The 22,499-nt window shown below is 38.9% G+C and overlaps 2 protein-coding genes across 2 annotated transcripts; one reads left to right on the top strand and one right to left on the bottom strand.

Annotated features, from left to right (window-relative positions):
* Positions 1–238: 238 nt before the first annotated feature.
* On the top strand, positions 239–16,761 carry LOC137262308 (3-ketoacyl-CoA thiolase, mitochondrial-like). Its single transcript, XM_067800130.1, has 11 exons — positions 239–289; positions 2,673–2,848; positions 3,432–3,560; positions 4,874–4,990; positions 5,315–5,462; positions 6,086–6,145; positions 11,731–11,843; positions 12,604–12,706; positions 14,285–14,382; positions 15,591–15,745; positions 16,344–16,761. Exons 1-11 carry the CDS (start codon positions 274–276, stop codon positions 16,423–16,425), a joined length of 1,197 nt encoding a protein of 398 aa, XP_067656231.1. The 5' UTR covers positions 239–273; the 3' UTR covers positions 16,426–16,761.
* A 248-nt stretch (positions 16,762–17,009) lies between these two features.
* Positions 17,010–22,155, bottom strand: LOC137262307 (uncharacterized). The gene is made up of 9 exons (XM_067800129.1): positions 21,891–22,155; positions 21,236–21,387; positions 20,626–20,884; positions 20,222–20,330; positions 19,836–19,890; positions 19,507–19,645; positions 19,273–19,367; positions 18,479–18,683; positions 17,010–17,880 (listed from the first exon to the last, which is right to left on the bottom strand). The coding sequence occupies exons 1-9, from the start codon at positions 22,117–22,119 to the stop codon at positions 17,669–17,671; spliced, it is 1,455 nt and encodes a 484-aa protein (XP_067656230.1). The 5' UTR covers positions 22,120–22,155; the 3' UTR covers positions 17,010–17,668.
* Positions 22,156–22,499: the final 344 nt, after the last annotated feature.

Genomic DNA, 22,499 nt, shown 5'->3' with positions numbered 1-22,499 from the left:
ACCAGCAATCGCTAAATAGCTGAAATTTGCTGATGCGTCGAAAAACCCAACTCAACTGAACTCAACAATTTCGCCAATCTGGACACCGTTTAACACAGCCCTTGTAGCGCTATGACTTTCATAAGTCATTGTTATAGAGTACACGGATCTAGGAAGTACGAATGCTTCGAGAAAAGGTACGAGATCTTAGGCTTACGAGAGTTTCGTGAAAGTGGGACCAGTTTTGCAAGGGGACACAACTCCGTTGAACAATGTTGCGGTTCAAAGTTCATCATGGCGGTGTCCAGGGGTAAGCACGAAAGTTATGCTCTAAATATTCGAGTCTTTCATCTAAATTATGACACCTACAGAGATGTTTTCTTTTAACTGACAATATTCTCTTTAAAGTGTGACAACCTGTCTTCATATTAAATTAAGTAGTTTGGTCGCTCTCACCTGTAAATAAAATTGTGAGAGCTGACGTTTCTGCAGCCGGCTCAGGTACGATGGACTTTGCACTTCGAGTTCGACTGGTAGTCGACAATCTTTACAATGTCAGTACAAAGCCATCGACAGCACTTTGTACACGCTCTGTTTGCTCTGTACTTTTTGTCCTTTGTTGTCGGCAAGTTTCACATAATGTATCGTGGACATTTTTTCTTTCCTTTGGATGCAATGGTAATCTATCCTTTCACCCGGTCTAGTGTTCACGCGTGTAGTTCTCTGTTTTTGCCGAAAGTGTCCTTACCATACTTACGTGTACGAACCCTTTGCTCTACATATTGTCCATTTCATGTTGTTTATTATGAGTAGTTGTTTTACAGGAAATACTTGTTTTTTTAATGACGAGATTCGGTGATTGCTTTAAAGGATGTTTATGTTTCTTGACACAAATTTGGTTTGGGAATATTAGGAACCACAATAGAATTTGTCTGCCACCCCAAAACTAACACTCAACTTTACCCCCTAAACGCAAAATAACTTATGTGTGTTAAATCTTTATAATCTCTGGAGTTCTGTCCCAAGTCAGCTTTGATCAGATGAGACAGAATCCAGAATTTACCATGATTGTGCTCCTAGGAGGTTTGGCACCATACACTTTCATGTATGTAGTAAATATTTACAACCTTGGGCCTTGCTACCATATAAAGCTGACATATATATATATATATGTGAATTTCTCATTTAAAAAAACTTGGAGTCTGGTTTGTGTGCTGACTCTTTTGGTGTTGTCAAAACCCCTAGTGTAGAAAACACAAGTCATTCACTTAAACGTACCCACACAATTATTGGTAAATAACCAGATGGATAAATGGCCACATGAATACATGCATACAAATAGTTGCAGGTACAGCAACATGCAGTAAACTTAGACAAAGTACTGTGACTGTGTCCCAGTCCACCTGGTTGTAGTTGTACAGACCTTGAAGCAGACATAACAAAGAAAGCCCAGAAAGTCTCAATGCTCCTTTTCATTTCATTTTAGTTTCTTTCACTATGAACTTATTCCAGTACAAAATGGCCACTTCAGAGAGTAGTTGTTAGCCTAACCTATCTGTGAATGGGTACCTTGTAAGGATGGGAGGGCCACATGAACATGGGGTGCCTAATGGCTGTACAAGTCATTTACAAGCCCCCGCGGATTGGGAAAGGCAGGGGCCATGGGCCATTTTGCACATTAGAATAAAAAATGGCCCATGAAAATTTGGAAGTTTACTTTTGATACAAGGGCACTGGCCCATTCAAAATTCAGGAAATGACTAATAATCCTGAAAATGGCCCATTGTAAAAGTTCTCTTTCCCAATCCCTGAACCCCAGCAGCATTCTCTTCCCACAATGGTTGTTCAAGTCATATCTTCCCATGTAACCTCTGTTCTAATACGGCCCTTTCGTGGTGCAAGTGTTCAGGATTCGTGATTGGTTGCAGTTAGGTTTTGTTGTGCAGTCAGCAACATTGTTTCAAAACTGATCGTTAGCAAAGTCTTGGTAATTTTCATATGCTTCAGGAAAACTATAACCTCTTCCCCTGTGAGTTTTTTCAAGACAGAATTCAGTCATGCAGTGGCAGGTCAATGGTATCTCTGTCACCTTCATTGACAACAGACAAGCTTGCCATTAGATGTCTTGTGTGTCACATGCACATATGTCATCGGGAGAGGAGGGATATTTGTGGCCCCACGTTGTAAGGCTGGTTTCTGGTTTTCAGTTTAACGTGAATTACCAAATCTTTCCTTCACATATTAATCAACTAACTCTATGGTGGCCGCCATATTGCATCTTAAGTTGATGTAGCACATGTTCTGATAGGATAGAAAGAAGTGAGATAATTTGTTTTGCCATTTTTCGCTGCCAGGGGATTTTACAAGAATCATGGATATGGCCATTTTAAAACAAAGGTTACGTGGGAAGACATGACTTGAGTAACCACTGTGGGAAGAGAATGCCCCAGGTGTTCAGACTGAAAATATGATCAAGAGAAAAGAAAGCGCCATTAAGCAGCTGAGCTTGATAATGGCACTGCACAAGTGGATGGATGGATGGATGGATGGATGGATGGATGGATGATGACAAATATCTGGTGCAGTGTAGTTGTTTTTGTGTATGTCCTGAAAATAGGGAGAAAAATGGGGAGAAAAATATTTCAGGAAGTTTGGATGTACATCCAAGACAAGTATCATTGTTCCATTTGCAGGTGTGTCAGGTGTGTTCATTGTTGCTGCAAGAAGAACAGCATTTGGAACATATGGAGGGAAACTGAAGGACTTCACAGCGACCGACCTTGGTGCAATAGCAGCTGAGGGAGCTCTGGCAGCTGGAGGAATCAATCCTGAACTTATCAACTCCATTACCTTTGGAAATGTTATTCAGGTAAGTTGATAAAGGAGAATGGGAATGTTTGGGAAGCCAAGCAAATAATGGGTTCCTGTTCATGAAATGGATGATTGATGGTGATGCAGTGCTCAATACAGATGGCCAAGATGTGATACTTTCCTTGACATTTTTTACAATCCTACACTGGTTTTAAAGAATATGATTTGTCTCTCAAAATAGTGATTATAAGACAAATTATTGTCAAGCTATTCTGGTTATGATATGATCCTATCTCCATACTCTGGTGATGATATGTTTAATATCTTAATACATATCTCAGTACACTTCACATGATATGATCAATATGTTGATACATATCTCAATACATTTCATATAAAATATGATCAATATCTTGATACATATCTCAATAACTTTCGTATGATATGATGAATGTCTTTATATAAATCTCAATACTTTTAATATGACATGATCAATATCTTGATACGCTTGTTACGATCAATGTCTATAAAAATCACAGTGCCCATCTTTCATTACTTGGAAGTTGGATTGCTTGATGAAGGACATGATGTGCTGGACTACATAAATATGAACAATAAAAGACTCTTTGTGATTTGGTTAGTCTTCAGCAGATGCAGCATATATTGCCCGTCACATTGGGCTGCGAGTTGGTGTTCCCACGGAGGTGCCTGCCCTGACTGTCAATAGACTCTGTGGATCTGGTTTCCAGGCTGTCGTTAACGGAGCTCAGGTACAGTGGCACACATATGATCTTTCTTGAATGTGAACATTTCATTGTATGATATTATAAGTTATATTTTAAAAAAAGCATTGATTATGAAAAAAAAATGGGGAAAATCCTGTAAAAGTGGTGATTAAATTGAAAATGTATATACTACAACTATAGTTGATAATCGTTCACCACCAGTCTTCCTTTGATCAGTATTGAATTTGGTTTCTGATTCCCAATACTCATGATACTACTACTGGCTCTATTCATAACTCATAAATAGTTCTGTGGAATATTGTTCTCACCTGGTTACACTTAAAGGTGCTCAGCTTGTATTATTTATCTTTTTTAAGAAATATATTTCTAAGATATTTAACATTAAGTTTAACTGCCCAGGTGCAAGAATGAGGTGTTTAAGGTGTGTATTGCATATAGTGCTATGACAGGCTACCATACCAAGGACAGTTTATCATGATGTCACTATGCAACTGTATATACGTGTCATGACAAGATGTGTGATGTCACATTGGCGGCTTTAAATTGACAGTAGTGGTAGCATAATGAAACAAGTATGATTCAAACACATTGCGTTACATATTTAACGATGGACACCATTCTTTAATGAAAAGGTTTTCATTAGCTTGACGCGGCATGGCATCAGCAGTATTCATCCTATAGAAATGAAATATTTTTAATTGTATTTCCTTTCCTGCTGCACAATTTTCGATATGAGCGCTTAAGGGGATGTGGCTTGTTTTGAGGTCCTTCTTCTGTGTTTTTGTGGACGCTAATTCTGTCCCTCAAGCACACCGTTTGTCCAATGTATTTTTCATTACACCCTTGGCATATTTTAGCATAAATAATATGTTTTGTGGAGCAGTCCATGTTAGAGCATGCATGAAATACTTACATAATTTCCCCGTTTACATTCTGAGACACTGAATTATATACATTTCGTTCATGAGTAGAAATTTTGTTTGTATCAGCGTCTGTTTTAAGTTACAACTTTGGTGTTTATCATTGTTACATGAGCCATAATTTGATTCATTTTAATATCAGCATTTAAAATTAGAACATTTTTTTCTTATGCTATTAAAAGGATTTGGGGGGTTTCGTGTTGATTTGTAGGCCAGATTGACAGTGTTATTTATTTTATTTATCTGATACTTTCAACAGTGTCCTTTCGTATATGTGTGGTTTTAAATAAGGTTAGTGGTGTTAAATTGTCAGTTTAGTGTTTGTACAGGAGATTCACCTGTCACATTGTCACTGTACTGTATGTCTGTACAGGAGATTCACCTGTCACATTGTCACTGTACTGTATGTCTGTACAGGAGATTGAGCTGGGAGAGAGTAGCATTGTGTTGGTTGGAGGATCTGAGAACATGACTCAGGCTCCATATGCTGTACGCAACATCCGCTTCGGGACTCGTCTTGGTACCGACATCAAGGTGAGAAATAGAATCTAATATGACCAGTGGTCCAGTAGAACTCAGCATGTTTGAGTTTCTGTTATCATCGAGAACATTTAGTGAATTTGGGTTAGCAGACCCGTTTTAATATCAGCAAACCTTCTCCATGATCTTTTACAATGAAAGGCAATCCTTTGTATAAATATTTCCCTATTAATGAAGAGCGTTTGGAGGAAATATTCCCCAAATCAAGTTGATTTCCTCTAGTTTGCATCATAGTTTATGGCATATCGCAGAGGCAGTCAATCATAAATTATAATTAGTCCCTGTGTAATGAGGCAAAATTGTTTTTCCTCAACTCAGTTGGAAGACACGCTGTGGGCAGGCTTGACTGACATGCACATCAAGACACCCATGGGCATCACTGCTGAGAACCTTGCAGTCAAGTACAACATCTCGAGGGAAGAATGTGACAACTTTGCTCTCTCCTCACAAACACGCTGGCAGAAGGGTTGGTAGCATCATTTTGAGCATTTGTATTGTGTAATTTCAAATTTATGAAATGCTTTGAACTAGTCTAAGTAACGTAGTCTCAGTACTTTTTGTTTACACTCAACCACTGAGTTTAAACCTTGTAGGAGGTCATGTGGTTTGAACAAAAAAAAGTTTTTAGAGCATTTCTGACACACTCACATCTCTTAAAACTAGCCCATTTGAAATCATGTGATTGCGGACTCTTCATAATTTATCTTAGAGAGGTGATGATGATTTCAGGGGTGGTCAACAATTCTGTTGAAGTGGGGTCTTCAGTTTTGTACACATGTATGGGGTGGTAGGGGGATCACTAACTTTGTACATGCTTCTCCATAAAAATCATCATCACTATCCCATAGCCATAAATTACAACCTGACAACCTTACCAAGTAACTTTTTCATCAAATTCTCATTTATATCAACATACCTGATCATATTCATAAGACTATTACGTTCTATAAAGCATTTTTTATCTGACCAAGTAGTGGTCAAAACAAGGTCTTGGACCCTTTGGTTGTACAAGGTGTAATTATATGTCATCTGCTGGAGCCATGTAGATGGTTCTACTCAGCTTTACCACTGACATGATGATTCTTTCAGCTTTTGAAGAAGGTGTATTCAAGGCTGAAGTTGTTCCCATGAAAGTTAAAGGAAAGAAAGGTAATATTTTGGTGAAAGATCATTGCAAACATTTGTGACCCGTGAAGGTCCCAGGGTAGAAGAGGCCTTCAGCAACCCATATTTGCCATAAAAGGCGACTGTGCTTGTCGTAAGAGGCGACTAACGGGATCGGGTGGTCAGGCTCACTGACTTGGTTGATGCATGTCATGGGTTCCCATTTGCACAGATTGAAGCTCATGTTGTTGATCACTGGTCCAGACTCGATTATTTACAGACTGCCGCCATATAACTGTGCGGTGTAAAACTTAACTCACTCACTCACCGTAAACACTTGTTGCAGTTTCCAGTGTAAAAAGGGTGCACAGACTATATTACCACATTGTTTATGATATTTTAATATTTGTTACTGATACTTTAATAAAAAGCTATGTTAAGGTCACATTTTGGTGAAATTTGTCACTCCGAATATTCCTTGTGACTGAAGTTACAATAGTTAAGACTGTTCTGGTGTCACCACCATAATATTGGATGAATATTGCGCCTGCTGGCTTCAAGAGTTGTATGGTCCCCAGGGAGTTGAGATTGATAATAGTTGTACCACTAAGATTAACATCCAATGATTGAAGGAAAAAATATCTGGGTTTTGAGCATATACTACTTGCGTGGTTATGTGTGCTATATAAATATCCCATTTATATGAGTCTGACACACTCATATTGGGAAATATTTAACTTCAGATTGGAGAAAAATGTGTGTTGTTTGAAGCACACTTAAATGTTTATTTTTCCTTATCCTGACTTATGCTTATTTGCTTATCTCCTCCCTTTATGCGAAGATATTGGAACACTTGAAATCCCTTGAAGTTCCCTTCTTTTGAAGCAGACGCATAATCACACTCACCCACAGGAAGCCTCCCTGTTTCCCATCACATCGGTCACATGACCAGCCCTGTTTGTCACTCTCTCTCCTCCATCACCCAACGAGACAGTTGAAGTCAACTTGAGTCCCTAAATGGCATTTAATACCCTTTTATTTTTCGGCCCTTTACACAAAATATAGCAGTACACAGCGTTGATCTGTATCAATTATTATTACAATATGAAATTGTGGATAAATTTGCATATTTTTTTATGTTGTTGAACATGTATTTCATCAAGTGAGATTATGCTTTCACTGATGAAATAGTGCTCCTGGTGTTATGGCTGTCTGCGGCTGTCCCATATTATTATGTCCTAATTGCACGCTTATTTGTTCTTCAAGTGTTCGCTGTCAACTTGGTAAGAAATATTCAAATACCTGCTGAAAAATTTTTACTTTATGTAGGCTCTCTCAAGTCATGTCTCACAATTTGATTCATAATGCATCTGGTAGCCTTGTGCTAAATACTGCTTATATTCAGGTTTATAGTGAATCACCAGATGGGGGATGCTGTCTGAGTAATTGGGAGACTAGGCCCTAGTCCCAGAAGACTTCGTTGTCAGTATGGATGTCATCTCAGCCAAAGATGTCATCTCAGTCGTCTACGTATCCTCCAAGGCTAGTCTTCAACTATTAAATACTACTAGGTCATTGCTGAAACAGTAGTCCTTCAGCGATGCATGCACAGAAGAATAGAGATGACTCATCAGAGGCTCATCGGATTACATAAAAAAAAAAAGGGTGTCTTCTTAGACTTGGAGATTACATCTTTGATTACAATTGGGCTAGACCTCCCGTCACCATCGAGGTAGTCCTATGACACCCTTACCTACAAGATGGTCTATGGCGACTTGACATGTTGACCTTCCCTCAGATTACACTGATATTTCCAATACTGGACAAGTTATCTACTATTTTCCATACTGCGATGAAGAGTCAGCATCAACACATCCCGTCCTTCAACGCTCGGAAGCTTACTCTACTATGGACTTTGCGACTGCACTCAAGCATCTTCGGCATTTTAGTAGGAAGGGTTGCCCACGTACTTTGTCAGGACACTAGGACAAGTCATCTTCACCACTGAACATTGATCTTCATCCTTCACAGGAACATGCACGATGGCATTCAAGGAATGGGAACTACTATACTAGACTGACACAGGAACATGCACGATGGCATTCAAGGAATGGGAACTACTATACTAGACTGACACAGGAACATGCACGATGGCATTCAAGGAATGGGAACTACTATACTAGACTGACACAGGAACATGCACGATGGCATTCAAGGAATGGGAACTACTATACTAGACTGACACAGGAACATGCACGATGGCATTCAAGGAATGGGAACTACTATACTAGACTGACACAGGAACATGCACGATGGCATTCAAGGAATGGGAACTACTATACTAGACTGACACAGGAACATGCACGATGGCATTCAAGGAATGGGAACTACTATACTAGACTGACACAGGAACATGCACGATGGCATTCAAGGAATGGGAACTACTATACTAGACTGACACAGGAACATGCACGATGGCATTCAAGGAATGGGAACTACTATACTAGACTGACACAGGAACATGCACGATGGCATTCAAGGAATGGGAACTACTATACTAGACTGACACAGGAACATGCACGATGGCATTCAAGGAATGGGAACTACTATACTAGACTGACACAGGAACATGCACGATGGCATTCAAGGAATGGGAACTACTATACTAGACTGACACAGGAACATGCACGATGGCATTCTAGGAATGGGAACTACTATACTAGACTGACACAGGAACATGCACAATGGCATTCAAGGAATGGGAACTACTATACTAGACTGACACAGGAACATGCACGATGGCATTCAAGGAATGGGAACTACTATACTAGACTGACACATGTGGAATCAGCATATCAACATACACCGTTTAACGCCAGAAGTTTACAACTTTGAAGAAGATACAATGATTTATCTACTCTACTTACTTCGAAGAAGGATCAACAATTCATCTCCAAGCATCTGGCACTAACATCAGGTTGTCGTGCACCAGCAGCGAGGAATTCAACAAGGTTATTTTGACGCTTCTTGGAACCAGGTACTACAGTCAACTTGTATCAGCATGGGGAGGGTGGGAACTGCCTCACAAAATCAGTAAAAGATGATGATGGTATAATCTTCAGTTAAAGAACACTGACACAACGATTAGGAGGACAGTCTGCCTATGTCAGTATTAAGCGGCGGAAGGTTTCGTGCACTTCTACTCAGTCATCAATACACATGCTCACTCGTGTATCTCCGAAGCAAGCCCACTTAGTGAAGGAATCACTGACTGCACAAGATTGCATGATTATCATTTAGCTGCAATACCCGTGATGCCATATCTGCATCCTCATTGGTCTTCGAAAGACATTGCCCTGTGCAGAATGCATCTATTTGTTGCAAGTCAGAAAGTTGTCTACAGATGTAAACAACCATTTCAATGTTGGAAAGGGTTCATTTACAACCCAGATAAGCAGCATTTAATTGTCTTCAGGAGGCAAAGATTGTCTTATAACAGATTCAGTGTTGTTTATCTGGAGGCCAGAGGCAACAGAGGACAGTTTTGCTGCAACAACCAGTCTACCTATGTAGAGAAGTGTTGAGACAAGATTCAAGCCATGATACTGCAAGTTCTACTCTCTCAGTTACCACTATGACACTGGCATTGTCTTCTCGGTCTACTCACTTCAGCACAGCATTTGGCCCGAAGGGAAAGAGTACAACTACGTCCATTACAATGTTGCAGAGACTTATTTGACAGAGCGGAACTGTAACAGTCATCTCTACATGGATGTGTCACTACAAGGTTGGGGTGCCCACCTGGACAAAGAGGTTGCAGCAGGAATTTGGGCAAGCAACAAACGCACTGTGCATGTCAAACACCTGGAGAGGAAAGTTGTAATCAATGAAGTACGACAATGGTCGACAGCATTGAGCAACTGACTACTGATGGTCCACACCAACATCTCCACAGTAGCGTTCTACATAAATAAGCATGGCTCAACATGGTCTCACAGTCTGCTACAGCTAACCTTTCAACTCTTCAACATCGTTGATGGCTTGAATCTCTACATAAAGGCATACCACATCCCAGGTGCATGCAACATCATGGTAGATGTTATATCACATCCTTTACAACCATCTCCAACAGAGTCTTTGAAGGGCATTTAGAAGTGAAATACATAAGAATGAAGACTATTTTTATGGATATCGACTTCTTTATATGAGAACACAATGTTTCGGAGTTAATGCTTACTCCTTCATCAGGTGATTGAGAATGGGGTACAGAGCTATATTTATATATACAGGTAAAACAATGACAACATCCTTATGTCCAGTACCAGATCTGTTTGCATGGGCAACAGTCGCTCTCAGCATCTCATGGGAAGGGATGAATGCTTATGTGCTCCTGCTTCCAGTCCTCCTACTGAAGGTCATTGGTACGATAAAATAGACGATGATGCTGCGACTGACTTTCTGGCTGGAGAGAATGGTTTGCAGCACTCATCATGGAATTACCAGGACAACCATCACTGAGACTCACAGAATGGAAGGACCTACTCGTCCATCTGCACACCAAACAAATGGTCGGACATCGCTCCAACTACATGTAGGGATTGTATCAATGTATGCTTGATACATCAAGGATGTTCCCCTAGAGTGGCGTAGGTAGTCACCTCAGCTCTACATATATCTACTCACTCCTTATATGACGATAAATGGATGTGATTTGAGACATACACCAAGTGGAAGGGCTTCACTGTAATGTAAGTCACACATCCTCAAGTAGCAGACTACTTATGTCACCTATGTAGTGATTATGACCTGGTACTCGAAATGAAGTTACTTGTACATGTGAAGGGTGTTGATAGGAATCTTGACATACAGTTGCATTAGACTCTAGCAGGATGCTAGCTGATCTGTATATATCATCACGTTCCAGTCAATGATTGCTTCACAAGAACAGAAGTTTGACTGGATGTGATTCCTCTGTTTCTTGGATGAATATTGGAGATGAGGACCGAATTACTGCTGTTACTGCTTGTGAGGGGGCGTGGGGGGTTGGGGTGAGGGGAGTGTTGGACTAACTTATATAGCAGCGACAGAATCCATCATGGGCTGACCCAATGAAAATTCCTTCGGATTCTGTAAGTACATAAGCATGAGTCAGGATAAGGAAAAATATGTATTTTTCCGAATAAAATTGATATTTTATACTTATCCTAACTCATGACGTCAAGCCCTTCCTACTGCCCCTCTAGACATATTGGGTTCTCTGCAATTCACGTGTCAGGCTTATGGAATTACGGAGAGAAAGACAAACAGGCTGGTCATGTGACCAATATGGCGGGAAACATGGAGGCTTCCTGTGGTAGAGTGTGATTGTATGTCCACTTCAAAAGAAGGGAACTTCAAGGCATTTCAAATGTTCCTCTGTCCTCGCTTAGAAGGAGAAGATAAGCAAATGAACGTGAGTCAGATAAGTATAAAATATCAATTTTATTCAGACAATTACATGTTTTCATAACTGAGGCACTGTAGTTATTCTACAAATTAACAGTGATTGAAAATATTTGCCTTTTGTTCGAAACTTTGTCTGAAAAAATAGACAGTGTTTGTGAGATTACTTTTCTTCTGATCTTTTGCAGGCGAGGAGGTATTTGAGCGAGATGAACATCCCCGGCTTGCAAGTCCTGAAGCACTGGCTAAACTACCTCCTGTTTTCAAGAAAAATGGCACAGTTACTGCAGGAAATGCATCTGTGAGTTGACTGGGTGCATGGAGCGAATTCAGTGCCCTTTCTTTAGAATTCCGTGAATGGTTGGCTCTTTTGATATAAACTGGCATTCGGGTGCCCAAGTGATTAAAATGTTCGTTTGTCACACTGAATGTCTAGGTTTGATTCCCCACATAGGTACAATGTATGAAGCCTGTTTGTGTTATCCACTGCTGTGACATTGCTTCAAGTGGAATGAAACCGTACTCACTCCCTCCTACAGTCAAAACTCAAGGTGTCTAGTCTTGATAATTTTACCATGTATGTACTGACATGGAATTTGTGCATTTGCACTTAAATATATCCGGTAAAGTTACTGAAAATGCATTCTCCTTTGCCAACTAGACAGTGTTGCAATTTTCATGCAAGTTTTTTTTGAACATCATTCACATCATAGTTTGTTGTGATTGTCCCCATGTCTTCATTTTGCAATAATTCACTGTTCATGTTAATAGTTTAGTTGAAGCCATCATGACCATCATAAAGTTGCTTAACAGAGACAAAATTATTTACATGACACTCTGATAAAGCTGGAATGTTGCTGACTTGAATAAAACATCGAACAGTCTAACAAACTGAACCTTTTGGCATATTGGTTTTATCAATCAAGTTTTATTACAATTGGAGACAGTTTATGCTGTTTTAGGCATAAGTGCATCATCGCACTTTCTTATTATCCTCTACTTACATTCTGGCTGGGGATATGAGTTTTAAACAATGGTCCAGCAGTATCGTCTCTTTTCAGGGTGTATGTGATGGAGCTGCTGCTCTTATCCTGGCAAGCGAGGCAGCTGTGAAACAACACAACCTCACTCCACTTGCTCGACTTGTGTCCTATGGCATCTCAGGTATGCAGTTGATCACTTTACTTTACTGGATAAAAGCCAGTATTGCACTGAACTGATCGCAGGTACAATGGCAGTGTATTCTGTGGGGTTTTGGATTACTTGTACAGCTTGCTTGTTGAATAAGTTCTGCAGAATTGAGATACAGTAAAATACCTTTATAACGAACTCCAAGGGACCACTGAAATTAGTTCGTTATATCCGTAGTTCGTTATTCACGAAATCCATCAAAAGAACAATAAAAACACCTTACAATGTATATAGTACAACACAGCTACGATGTACTCAGTTTATTCGTGCATTCATTCATTCAACTACATACGTTTCACTGCAAAGTCAGTTATCTTGCTTTGTCCACACTTGGCCGTCTGCATGCATGCCACAGCCTCATTCAAAACGTTAATTACTTGTAACTGGGACTCTCGGGTTTGCCATAAACTGATTTCAAAGTGAGCACTGCTATTTGGCAGTGACATTGTTTAAGTTCGCTCAGTTCGTTATTCACACCGTTAATTAGTGCATCCTGGGCCTTACAGGGATTGCAAATCAGTTCGCTATAGCTGGCAAGTTCATTATAGAGAATGCATTATTCACGACTTTTGTATATAACATATAGTGGTTTATTTGGGACTTTTAAAACAGTTCGCTATAGCCATCAGTTCGTATTATCCGTGTTCGTTATAAAAGTATTCTTCTGTATTGATGGCATGACCTGTTTGCTTGCATCATTGTACATTGACGGTGTAGAATGTTTATCATGGTCTCAAGCTCTCTGTGTGGTGTTGTCATTTTGGCTGCTGTTGTATCGCTTTAACATTGCAATATTTTGTCAACACTGTTCAGTTGAAATCTTGAAATGTTTCAGTTCACATGACTTCATTTTCAACAAACATTATGCCTTTCATCATTCCTCTTTTCATAGTATTTCAGTTATGTCAATGGAAATCCAAAGTGAAGCAGGTTGCAGTTATTCTTTCACTAAGCGACACAAAAGTTTCAGAGTATGGGGCTTAGACAGGACCAGAATATGGGCAAATCTGGTGTTTCAACTTTAATATTAGTCACTCACGCGCCATTAATATAATGCTGCCATTGGAATATGTTTTAAAGTCAGTTAGAAGAATGCAATATCAGTGATGCATGTTCAAGGTTTTCCCCCCGAGTTGCTGTATGCAGAGTGTCTCTCACATAAAACAAGGAACTGAGGAGTTGCATCCCTTAGCTGTGTTAAAATTTCTTAAGGATGTGGGCTATATAATCTCTGATGTAGAACAATCAAATATCATGGTTTCACAGCATCAAATCTGTATGCTTGGGTTTCCCCAATGTAGTAAACATCTAAGAGCTGCATCACTGTGACATAACTGAAAAGGTTTCAAAGCATGTGAGGAATGTTCGTTTTACGTCACACTCAGCAATATTTCAGCTATCTGACATATATACAAGACAGTCCAGTGATCAACTACGTGAGCATAATTTTGTTGGGATACGAAGATGTATCAACCAAGTCAGTACTCATACTGTGACAAAGTATTGTGCTTGGTGTAAGTTTGAATCTGAGGGTCAAAAGTTATGTTGCAGGTTGTGACCCCAATATTATGGGTATTGGTCCTGTTCCATCATCTAAAGCAGCTCTCAAGGCTGCAGGGAAGGAACTAAAAGACATGGATCTCACAGAGGTAACGTCGAAACCTGCAGACATGACAGTAGCTGTTGGGCTTCGTTTGATTGCTTGTAGTCATACAAGATGATGTCGATGAATTCTTATAAAAACATTGTCCAAAATGCACTTGTGAACAGGCAACCATCATGTTCCCCGCAATATTTAGTGCGGTAATAAGCACAAAAAACACAGGACTCCAGAAAATGCTACTGGATCGTGGAATGAGGAATATGACATCATATCTTGTGATGCTACACAATGAATAGTACTTGAACATTCACTTTTGTCACATCAGCATTGCAAACTGCCGCCTGCATGACTGTCCAGTACGGTCTGTTTGGTGACCGGATGGTCAGTTTGTAAACGTTGCACGTCCGATGGTCTTGGACGAATCTGGCTTTGAGTGTAAAACCTTGATTGAAACAGAATTGAAACCATTAAGCAGTTTCCTTCCTCTTATTTACCTTCTGGTTTCTTAGTCCAGAAAATTCTGGACTGGCAACTTTCCAACGGTTGGGTAACTTTACCAGACCAGTTTTCTGGCTTAAATTTTCGGGAGTTAACAACACTGGTCATATACAGTGGAAACCCTCAAAACCAGCATCCCTCCAATGTGGCAGGTTCTCAATGTCTGCAATTTGGTCCTGGAAGAAGCTAGTTAATTTACGATCATTTACACACCCTCTGGTATGGCATCAGTCTATTCCGTATTTTGGCATAATAAAGACCGTCCAATTGACTGTGCAGTAATGAACACTCACTAAATGGGCAAAATTATGACACTAATGCTGTCTTTATTGATGAGTATAGAATTTGATGACTATCAACACATGAAAAGGGAAGAAGTTTGCTCAACTATTTGGCTTTTCCGGCAATCCTTGCTGGTCTCAATGTGTGCCTGTTTAGAGGGCTTCCACTGTTTGTATGAAGATGTATCTCTCTAGTCCGTACATTATCTCAGAGTGGGGTATTGATATTAAAAGTGCTCTTGAAACCAGCACAAGTCCCCACTTGTACAGGCAGCCTCTCACTTAAGTTTGCAAAAAGCTGAGTTAGTCATTGTTGTTTGTGAAAGTATTGATTCACCAGCTTGTCCCCAAGATAAACATTATTCTTATTCAAGTGTTTCACTGCCCTTATGAAATTAAAAGCTTTGGAATTGTTTTTCCAAAAGTCGGTGCAGCATTATTTTTTAAAAGTTGTATGAAACCATGTTTGTTTTAGGTGAATGAAGCCTTTGCTGCCCAGTCCTTGGCTGTGATTAAAGAGTTGGGTTTGAACCCAGAGATCACCAATGCTTGTGGTGGAGCTATATCCCTGGGACACCCTCTTGGAACCTCTGGAGCCAGGATAACAGCTCACCTTGCTCATGAGTTGGGGTTAGCTGTGTTACTGTCTTTCATCCCTAATCAGCTGTCTCTGAAACTGCACTTCCTTGACTCAGCATTCCAGACTTTGGCCTTGTTTGAGCCAGCTTCAGTATATTTATTGAATCAGTAATAAATGAAGATGTTAGGGAGAAGTATTTTATGCACAACACTTAATCATGGTTTTACAGCTTGTGTCATGAATAAACAGGTGATTGGATGCAAATTTGGGTCTTGTTTCGTTCAAGACATTTGTCATAATATGACTGAGGAATTTTACAATAAGGCGTCATGTCTGTCACAAAGAATTAAAAGTGTACATTTCATGAAGTGGCAGTATTTGATAATAATTATGCTTTTTGAATGGCACTTATTTTAATGCATGCATTCATTGAAGCATTAATATCATTGTAGTTACGATTATCTACTGTTGTTTTATTTTCCAAAACATGGCTTAAAATAGAGAGTAAAATCAGCAGACATTTTATTCACAGCAATCTATGATGTCATCATACTGAGGCAGTATCAGGTGTAACTAAAGTAAACATAGGTAATTTATGGTTGTGCCAAGTATGCTATGGTAAACAGAAGTCTTTTCGTTTGCTTTCAGGAGGAAAAATGCCAGATTTGCTTTAGGAAGTGCCTGTATTGGAGGTGGGCAGGGAATCACTGTCATCTTGGAGAAGGCATAAACAGAATCGGGATGGATGTGTAGAGTGTTTTGGTGGACATATGAATGAGACAATATCATTGATATCAAACAGTGATACCATCTAATTATTTGTGAATACTGCGTTATGAGCAGGTATTGTCATCAATAAGAGTTGTCCATGCTGTTGACATGTACATGGATCTGTTATTTGTTATTGAGTAAGCATTTTAAAGAACATCCCATGAGTATCTGGATAATTGCCTAAGAGAACATCTTGGTAGTGTGTAACAAATCTTTCTTCATGCTAGCCGCAACACTATAATTATCTATGCTCTACAATTTCTACATCATTGTTAATTAAATTGTTTTGATATCACAGTTTTGTTCCTTTTTATGGTTTTATTGAGCAAAATAATGACTCCTTTTCAAGCTTAGTTTGTGGAAAGGGGAGATGGGGTAGCCTAGTGGTTAAAGCGTTTGCTCAACACCCTGATCACCTAGGTTCGTTTACCCAAACAGGTACAATGTGTAAAGCCCATTTCTCATATCCCCACCGTGATACTGCTGGAATATTGCTAAAAGCGGCATATCACCATTCTCACTCACTAGTGTAAGGAACTGTACGTGTGTTATATGTCAGATTTATTCAGACAAGAAAAGTATGTGCACAATGAAAATAAACCATACACAGCACAAAAGGAAATGAAAGAAAAATATTGTATCATTAGATCATGAAAGTATGATGCATCATTAATATTTTCAGTGATGCATCACATTACTTGTTGCACATGAAATCCACTTAAAAATTATTATAGGTCCATTGTACTTGGTAATTAATATCACATGCAAAGCTACAAAAAAAATATGTTAATGTTTCTCAGGCACTGCCTACATAAATGAAATACAAAAAAGATACAAATGATGACACTCTTCCTTCTAACGTAGGTACAGGAAAGTGAAAATACTGAGTATTATACATATGCATGCACATACCAAATAAGAGAACTGTCTAGGCTAAGAAGTGATGGATAAAAGAAAGGAATCTTGAAACCAAATATCATCACACATATTAGTGAGATTGGCTTTGATATATTCATTTTCATTTCACAAGTTGCCAGTTTTGTTTATATCGTCAGTGTTGTTCCACTCAAAGTGGTGCAAAGACAAGCATTGGATACGTCTCTGCTTCAGAAGAAAATGTTAAGGATGGCATTTATAATAATGATTTCTGTATATACAGTGCAAGTAGTGATCAAAATTGTTTTTGATGAACTGATCCAGATCTAATGATCAGGAAAGACTGGCATGCCATACGGATGAAAGCTGAATGTTGGAGAGAAGAGGTTAGGCAGGTCATCAAAACTAAGGGAAGTCCAGGCTAGCAGTGAGTCATCATTGGGGGAGGTGCAGCATGAATTGGTGTTGCCATCAGAGGTGTTGCCAGTCACAGCACTTATCTTCTTTGGAGTGACCTTCAAGGGCATTTCATCAAAACCTGTCAGGCATTTAATAAATTGTTGATTATCATGCTTTATGAGACTTTTTCAAGAAATCGTTTTAAGTTTCTGATAAGTTTGTTGTCGACCCAGTGATATGACAATAATTTTTCATTTTAGTTGACTCATGCAAACACCATTATCGTATATCGATATGATCTCATATGACCCTGATAAGATGTATCAACGTACCCACATTCCCAAACATTTTCTTGTCAATAAATGTTTTAATACAAATATTGGCACCTTGGTAACTGAATATCTACACTATGTATTAATGAATCCCTTTGTCCATTAATCCCTTTGACAGATCAACCCCTGAAGGTCAGTGGTAGAAAAGGCTTTCAGCAACCCATGCTTGCCATGAAGGTGACTGTGCTTGTCATAAAAGGCGACTAACATGATCAGGTGGTCAGGCTCGCTGACTAGGTTAACACATGTCATCATTTCCCAATTGCACCAATTGATGCTCGTGCTGTTGCTCACTGGATTGCTTGTCCAGACTCGATTATTTACATACTGCCGCCATATAGCTGGAATATTGCTGAGTGTGCAGCAAAACTAAACTCATTTGACAGATCACCGATGTTTACTTACCTTCATCAGTGTCAAAGGAGGCTGGGAATGCTACAGCCTTGGGTGTGTTAGCTGATCTGTCAGGTACACATGCTACCAAGATTGGGTCTGGGTCTCGCACAGGGGATGGGACATTCAGAACCTGGAGAGACTGAAACTCTCCTTTAGCCTCTGCAACACATTCTGGGAAGCTGATACCGTATTCCTTGGCTATCTGAATTACATCCTGTTGGAGAAGGTAGATTATTTCACTGCACTGAATGTGTTTCAAAGTATGCGAGTTTACAGATTTCTTGTGGTAGCAAAGGCTGGTTGTAGATTTGAATCCCATATTCACCCTGATTATGACACATGGTATGTCAGCACTACTCTCTAGTTTACAGAGTATACTGAAGTTGCAAGCATCTGCAAACTGCAAAGCTGAGGTATTGAAAGATCTACATTAACTCCTTCTTATAAACATGACTACTCAATAGCGTGACAGTAACACCTTTAATTTGCACCTAAGAAACACATTATCAACTACATTACTTCACATGAACAGCAGCAGCAACCTACTGCTTTTCATACATATCTAGACTGCTCATCCTACAATAGTCACTTCAATATTAACAGCGGACAATCTGCTGAAAATGATGCCTAGTACCCTATTGAGCCAGAAGATTCAGAATGTTTTTCATGGACTGTCTAAATTTGTTACATCAAGAATAAAGCATAGTTCAGTGACCATAGTGAAGATTTTTTTGGACATTTTTCTGCTTTCTGCCAACTTCACTTCTCATCACCAAGAATTGAAATTCGTGGCCAACTATTACCTTGAGGTGTTCATCTTCACCACTTGGTTCTTGCAGCATGTCCAAAAAGGGTGTTGCAGACTTAGGTTTAGGTGTTTGAGAAGTCATGCAATGGTCTGTTGAATATGCAAAGTTAAAATCAATTAAGGTATATATTAAACAGATGATATATGTCAATATATCATAAATCTAATATAATACCTGTATTCTATATTTCACATTCCTTAAGCACTTTTGATGGAAGAAATGACTGACCTGGGTTGTAAGGTACAATCCATTCATTGGGAGCAAGGGAGCGGTTTATAGCCCAGAAACAACCTTTTGTGTTTATAGCTTCTGTTGAAAAGCGAATCTTTCGGAACCACTTCTGGTACAGGGCATGCCGTATCGAACTCTGGAAACAATGCATGTACTTGCAATTTTTCAGTTACATATTGTATGTGTACCAGAATATACTGTGTTTACTACCAAATCAGGATTTGCATGAATATTATGCTGACTGTAATGTGGGCATTGCTTTTTAATCCAGCCTAGTACATTATATTCACATTAGTCTACAAATTCATAACATTCAGGGAACTTACCCTCCAACTGTTAATTGCAAGTTTATCGATGTACTGGAAGTAAGGAAACTTGTTTCTGAAATGAAGACATTGGAAATATAACATCTGACTGCTAAATCAATATCATTCTCTGCATTCTCTGATTTGCTAGTGTCTTCAAGTAATATATCAAATATGTTTAATATGCTTATGATCTATGACAGGAGTGTCTTAGTCTTATAGCATCCGTAAAGCTCCAGCTGTGAGATATTTGACACTTTTGAATAGCAGAAATAAATTATCCTCAGTTCATTCCAGATGTAGGTTGGATCAAGAAAAGTAGTTAAAAAAATTTTTGGATGTATTTCCTATGTCAGCTGAAAAAAAAATTAGAAAAATATTTGGCATAATTCAAAGTTAATACACACTGTAAAACAGTATAGATCTGTTGGACTTGTAAAAGACCATCTGGGCTCTGGTCAATGGCTTCAGCAACAAGCTCCACCAGCTTCTTGGGAGGTTTCAGTAATTTTGTACCTGGAACATGAACCAGCCTTTGCGTACATGTAATGGCAAGACAGAAAGTTTTAGGGCACACTTAAACAAAAACGTTTGTTCAGTTCACAAGTTCAACAGTACTTTGGTAAAGGAATATAATTCAAAATGGTGGCAGATACGTGTGAAACATCATGATGTATGTACATGATGTATAAATACAAAAAACTCATACTATTTTAGTCATCACTGAAACAAGATCAAACTGGACTTGCTTCACATATTTAAGTTACAAAAGTGACAGACAACCAGTTACATATACATTAAAATATTATACCAGGTGGTAGAAAGTGATAATCTCCACAAGCAACTTCCTTCCTTGACTGTGTAACAAAGCAGTCAATGTTGCTGTAGGATCTGCGTTTTCTCTTTGCTCTTTCCTTTGTGGAATCTGCTCCTGGCAACATCAACTTTCCACTATTTGTGGAATGTGATTCCTCATTGTTGACATTCTCTGGAAGGATGTAGAACTCACTTTGTGCCAAAGTTGTCAGTGCATACTCATCTGCTCTCTGGTTAATTTCTTGTTCTTCAAGCTGAAAGTAAAGCATGATTTGAATTGGATTTCACATACACACAATACCTCAACACCAAGTTTAGCTATACAGCTTGTATTTCTGAACTCTACAAGACAAGTACATTGTTTTTGACAAAATCATTACTATCAAAATTTAAGAAAAAAAGCCAAACTTCATAAAATATACATAAACCAATCTGTTTACAGAAAAATATACTACATCTTTCATCTCTATGCCAAAGCGCATACATTCATTCTTTGTCATTTCTGATTGGGAAGAGTTTGGGGTTACTATGTATTTATTGTTTTAAGAACTGTATCAGTCATTTCTTAAGAAAGTACAAAAAACATCTTTGGGATAGATATTTACCCTAGTGAAACATGTGTCTGAGGATGTGAACAACTTTGTTTTGATGTTAAGTCGTCTTCTTTCTGCTGCTGATGGTTCCACAAGTGACAGTGTAAAACTGGGCTGAAAAAGACTGCTTCTTTCTCTATCTGCCTCCCCTGCCCTACTTTGCCCTGCAATATTAAGTGAGTGAGTACTCTGAGTTTTACCCTGCTTTTTCTCCTGTAATAAATAATTACTGTTGCATCATTTTATGAAAGCAAAATTTTTAAAACTGTAACAGTAATAGAATATTCCTCCTCATGTAAATTCCAAAGAACTTTGTATACAGGCATTTTAGGCTGATCAAATTGTAAACTGCAGAGCAAAATTGGTTGGACACGCACATGTGTTTAATGCAAACTGTGGAAACAACCGTGGCCAACTACAGTAGTGCAATCTTACCTGCTGTAAATGAGCTTCATGGATCGTATACTATCAATTAGTCGGACAAGCTGACTTACTATATTCCATGAACTTCATGATGAAGTAAGCATGACTTGAAACAAGTAAGGATTGTCAGTCGAATTGTCCCCTGTGTTTGTAATATTCGAAGACATGCACATCTGATCAAATGCCAATCTATGTGATTGCATACATACAATAAACGTAAGTCAACAATTATCTTTTCTCGTACCTCTTTTATTTGATTGTTTGTCCAGCCTTTCGTGTTTTGAATACGGATTTGTTGGAGCATCATTTCGTCCTCTTTGGACATTTTGCATGAAACGTTGACTTGGGTGGTTCGCATAAAACGAATGTGTTTTCACGTGGTTGGTGGTTCTTTCTGAAATTTCTTCACTGCCGGTGATAATGCTTTTCCGGACAATATGTTTCTGCTTTTTCACCTTCCGCCCGAGTTCCATGCTGATTCCTATGATGTTTACGGATATCTACCCTATCTTGTTAAATAAATTATCAAGATTAGGCTCAAACAAAATTAAGAATATCAGGTCAATACACATAGGACGAAACAGTCGGTTGCTTCGATGAAGACTTTTGAATAAAGACCTTTTAACAAAGTTTTAAAAGATGACAGTCTAATCGGGCACGCACTTAATCTTTCCCAAAACACGTTTGGCATTAGGATGTCACCATTTTGTCCCAATTGCGCCAGGAGCCTATATCAATCGCTTTCAATAAGTAAAGCAAGCTAAATATTATCACCATCGTTTATGTCATATTTGCTAAATTATCAACAGTCTCATAAAACTTAAAATCTTACAGTTACCCTACGTCCGTCAGC

This window comes from Haliotis asinina, chromosome 14 (assembly GCF_037392515.1).
Source record: "Haliotis asinina isolate JCU_RB_2024 chromosome 14, JCU_Hal_asi_v2, whole genome shotgun sequence".
In the NCBI taxonomy this organism is placed as follows: Eukaryota; Metazoa; Mollusca; class Gastropoda; order Lepetellida; family Haliotidae; genus Haliotis; species Haliotis asinina.
The sequence above is the reverse complement of the archived record's forward strand: the minus strand, read 5'-3'. Positions and strand labels throughout refer to the sequence as shown.

What these genes read in the sequence shown, in the direction of transcription:
- LOC137262308 (XM_067800130.1), top strand. An exon ending in CCTTTGGAAATGTTATTCAG is followed by an intron (nt 2,849 to 3,431) that starts GTAAGTTGATAA and finishes TGATTTGGTTAG; the next exon opens with TCTTCAGCAGATGCAGCATA. An exon ending in AAGACATGGATCTCACAGAG is followed by an intron (nt 14,383 to 15,590) that starts GTAACGTCGAAA and finishes TGTTTGTTTTAG; the next exon opens with GTGAATGAAGCCTTTGCTGC.
- LOC137262307 (XM_067800129.1), bottom strand. Translation starts at nt 22,119, where the DNA reads ATGGAACTCGGGCGGAAGGTGAAAAAGCAGAAACATATTGTCCGGAAA. An exon ending in GTGAAGATGAACACCTCAAG is followed by an intron (nt 18,684 to 19,272) that starts GTAATAGTTGGC and finishes CTTCTCCAACAG; the next exon opens with GATGTAATTCAGATAGCCAA. An exon ending in CTCCTTTGACACTGATGAAG is followed by an intron (nt 17,881 to 18,478) that starts GTAAGTAAACAT and finishes AATGCCTGACAG; the next exon opens with GTTTTGATGAAATGCCCTTG.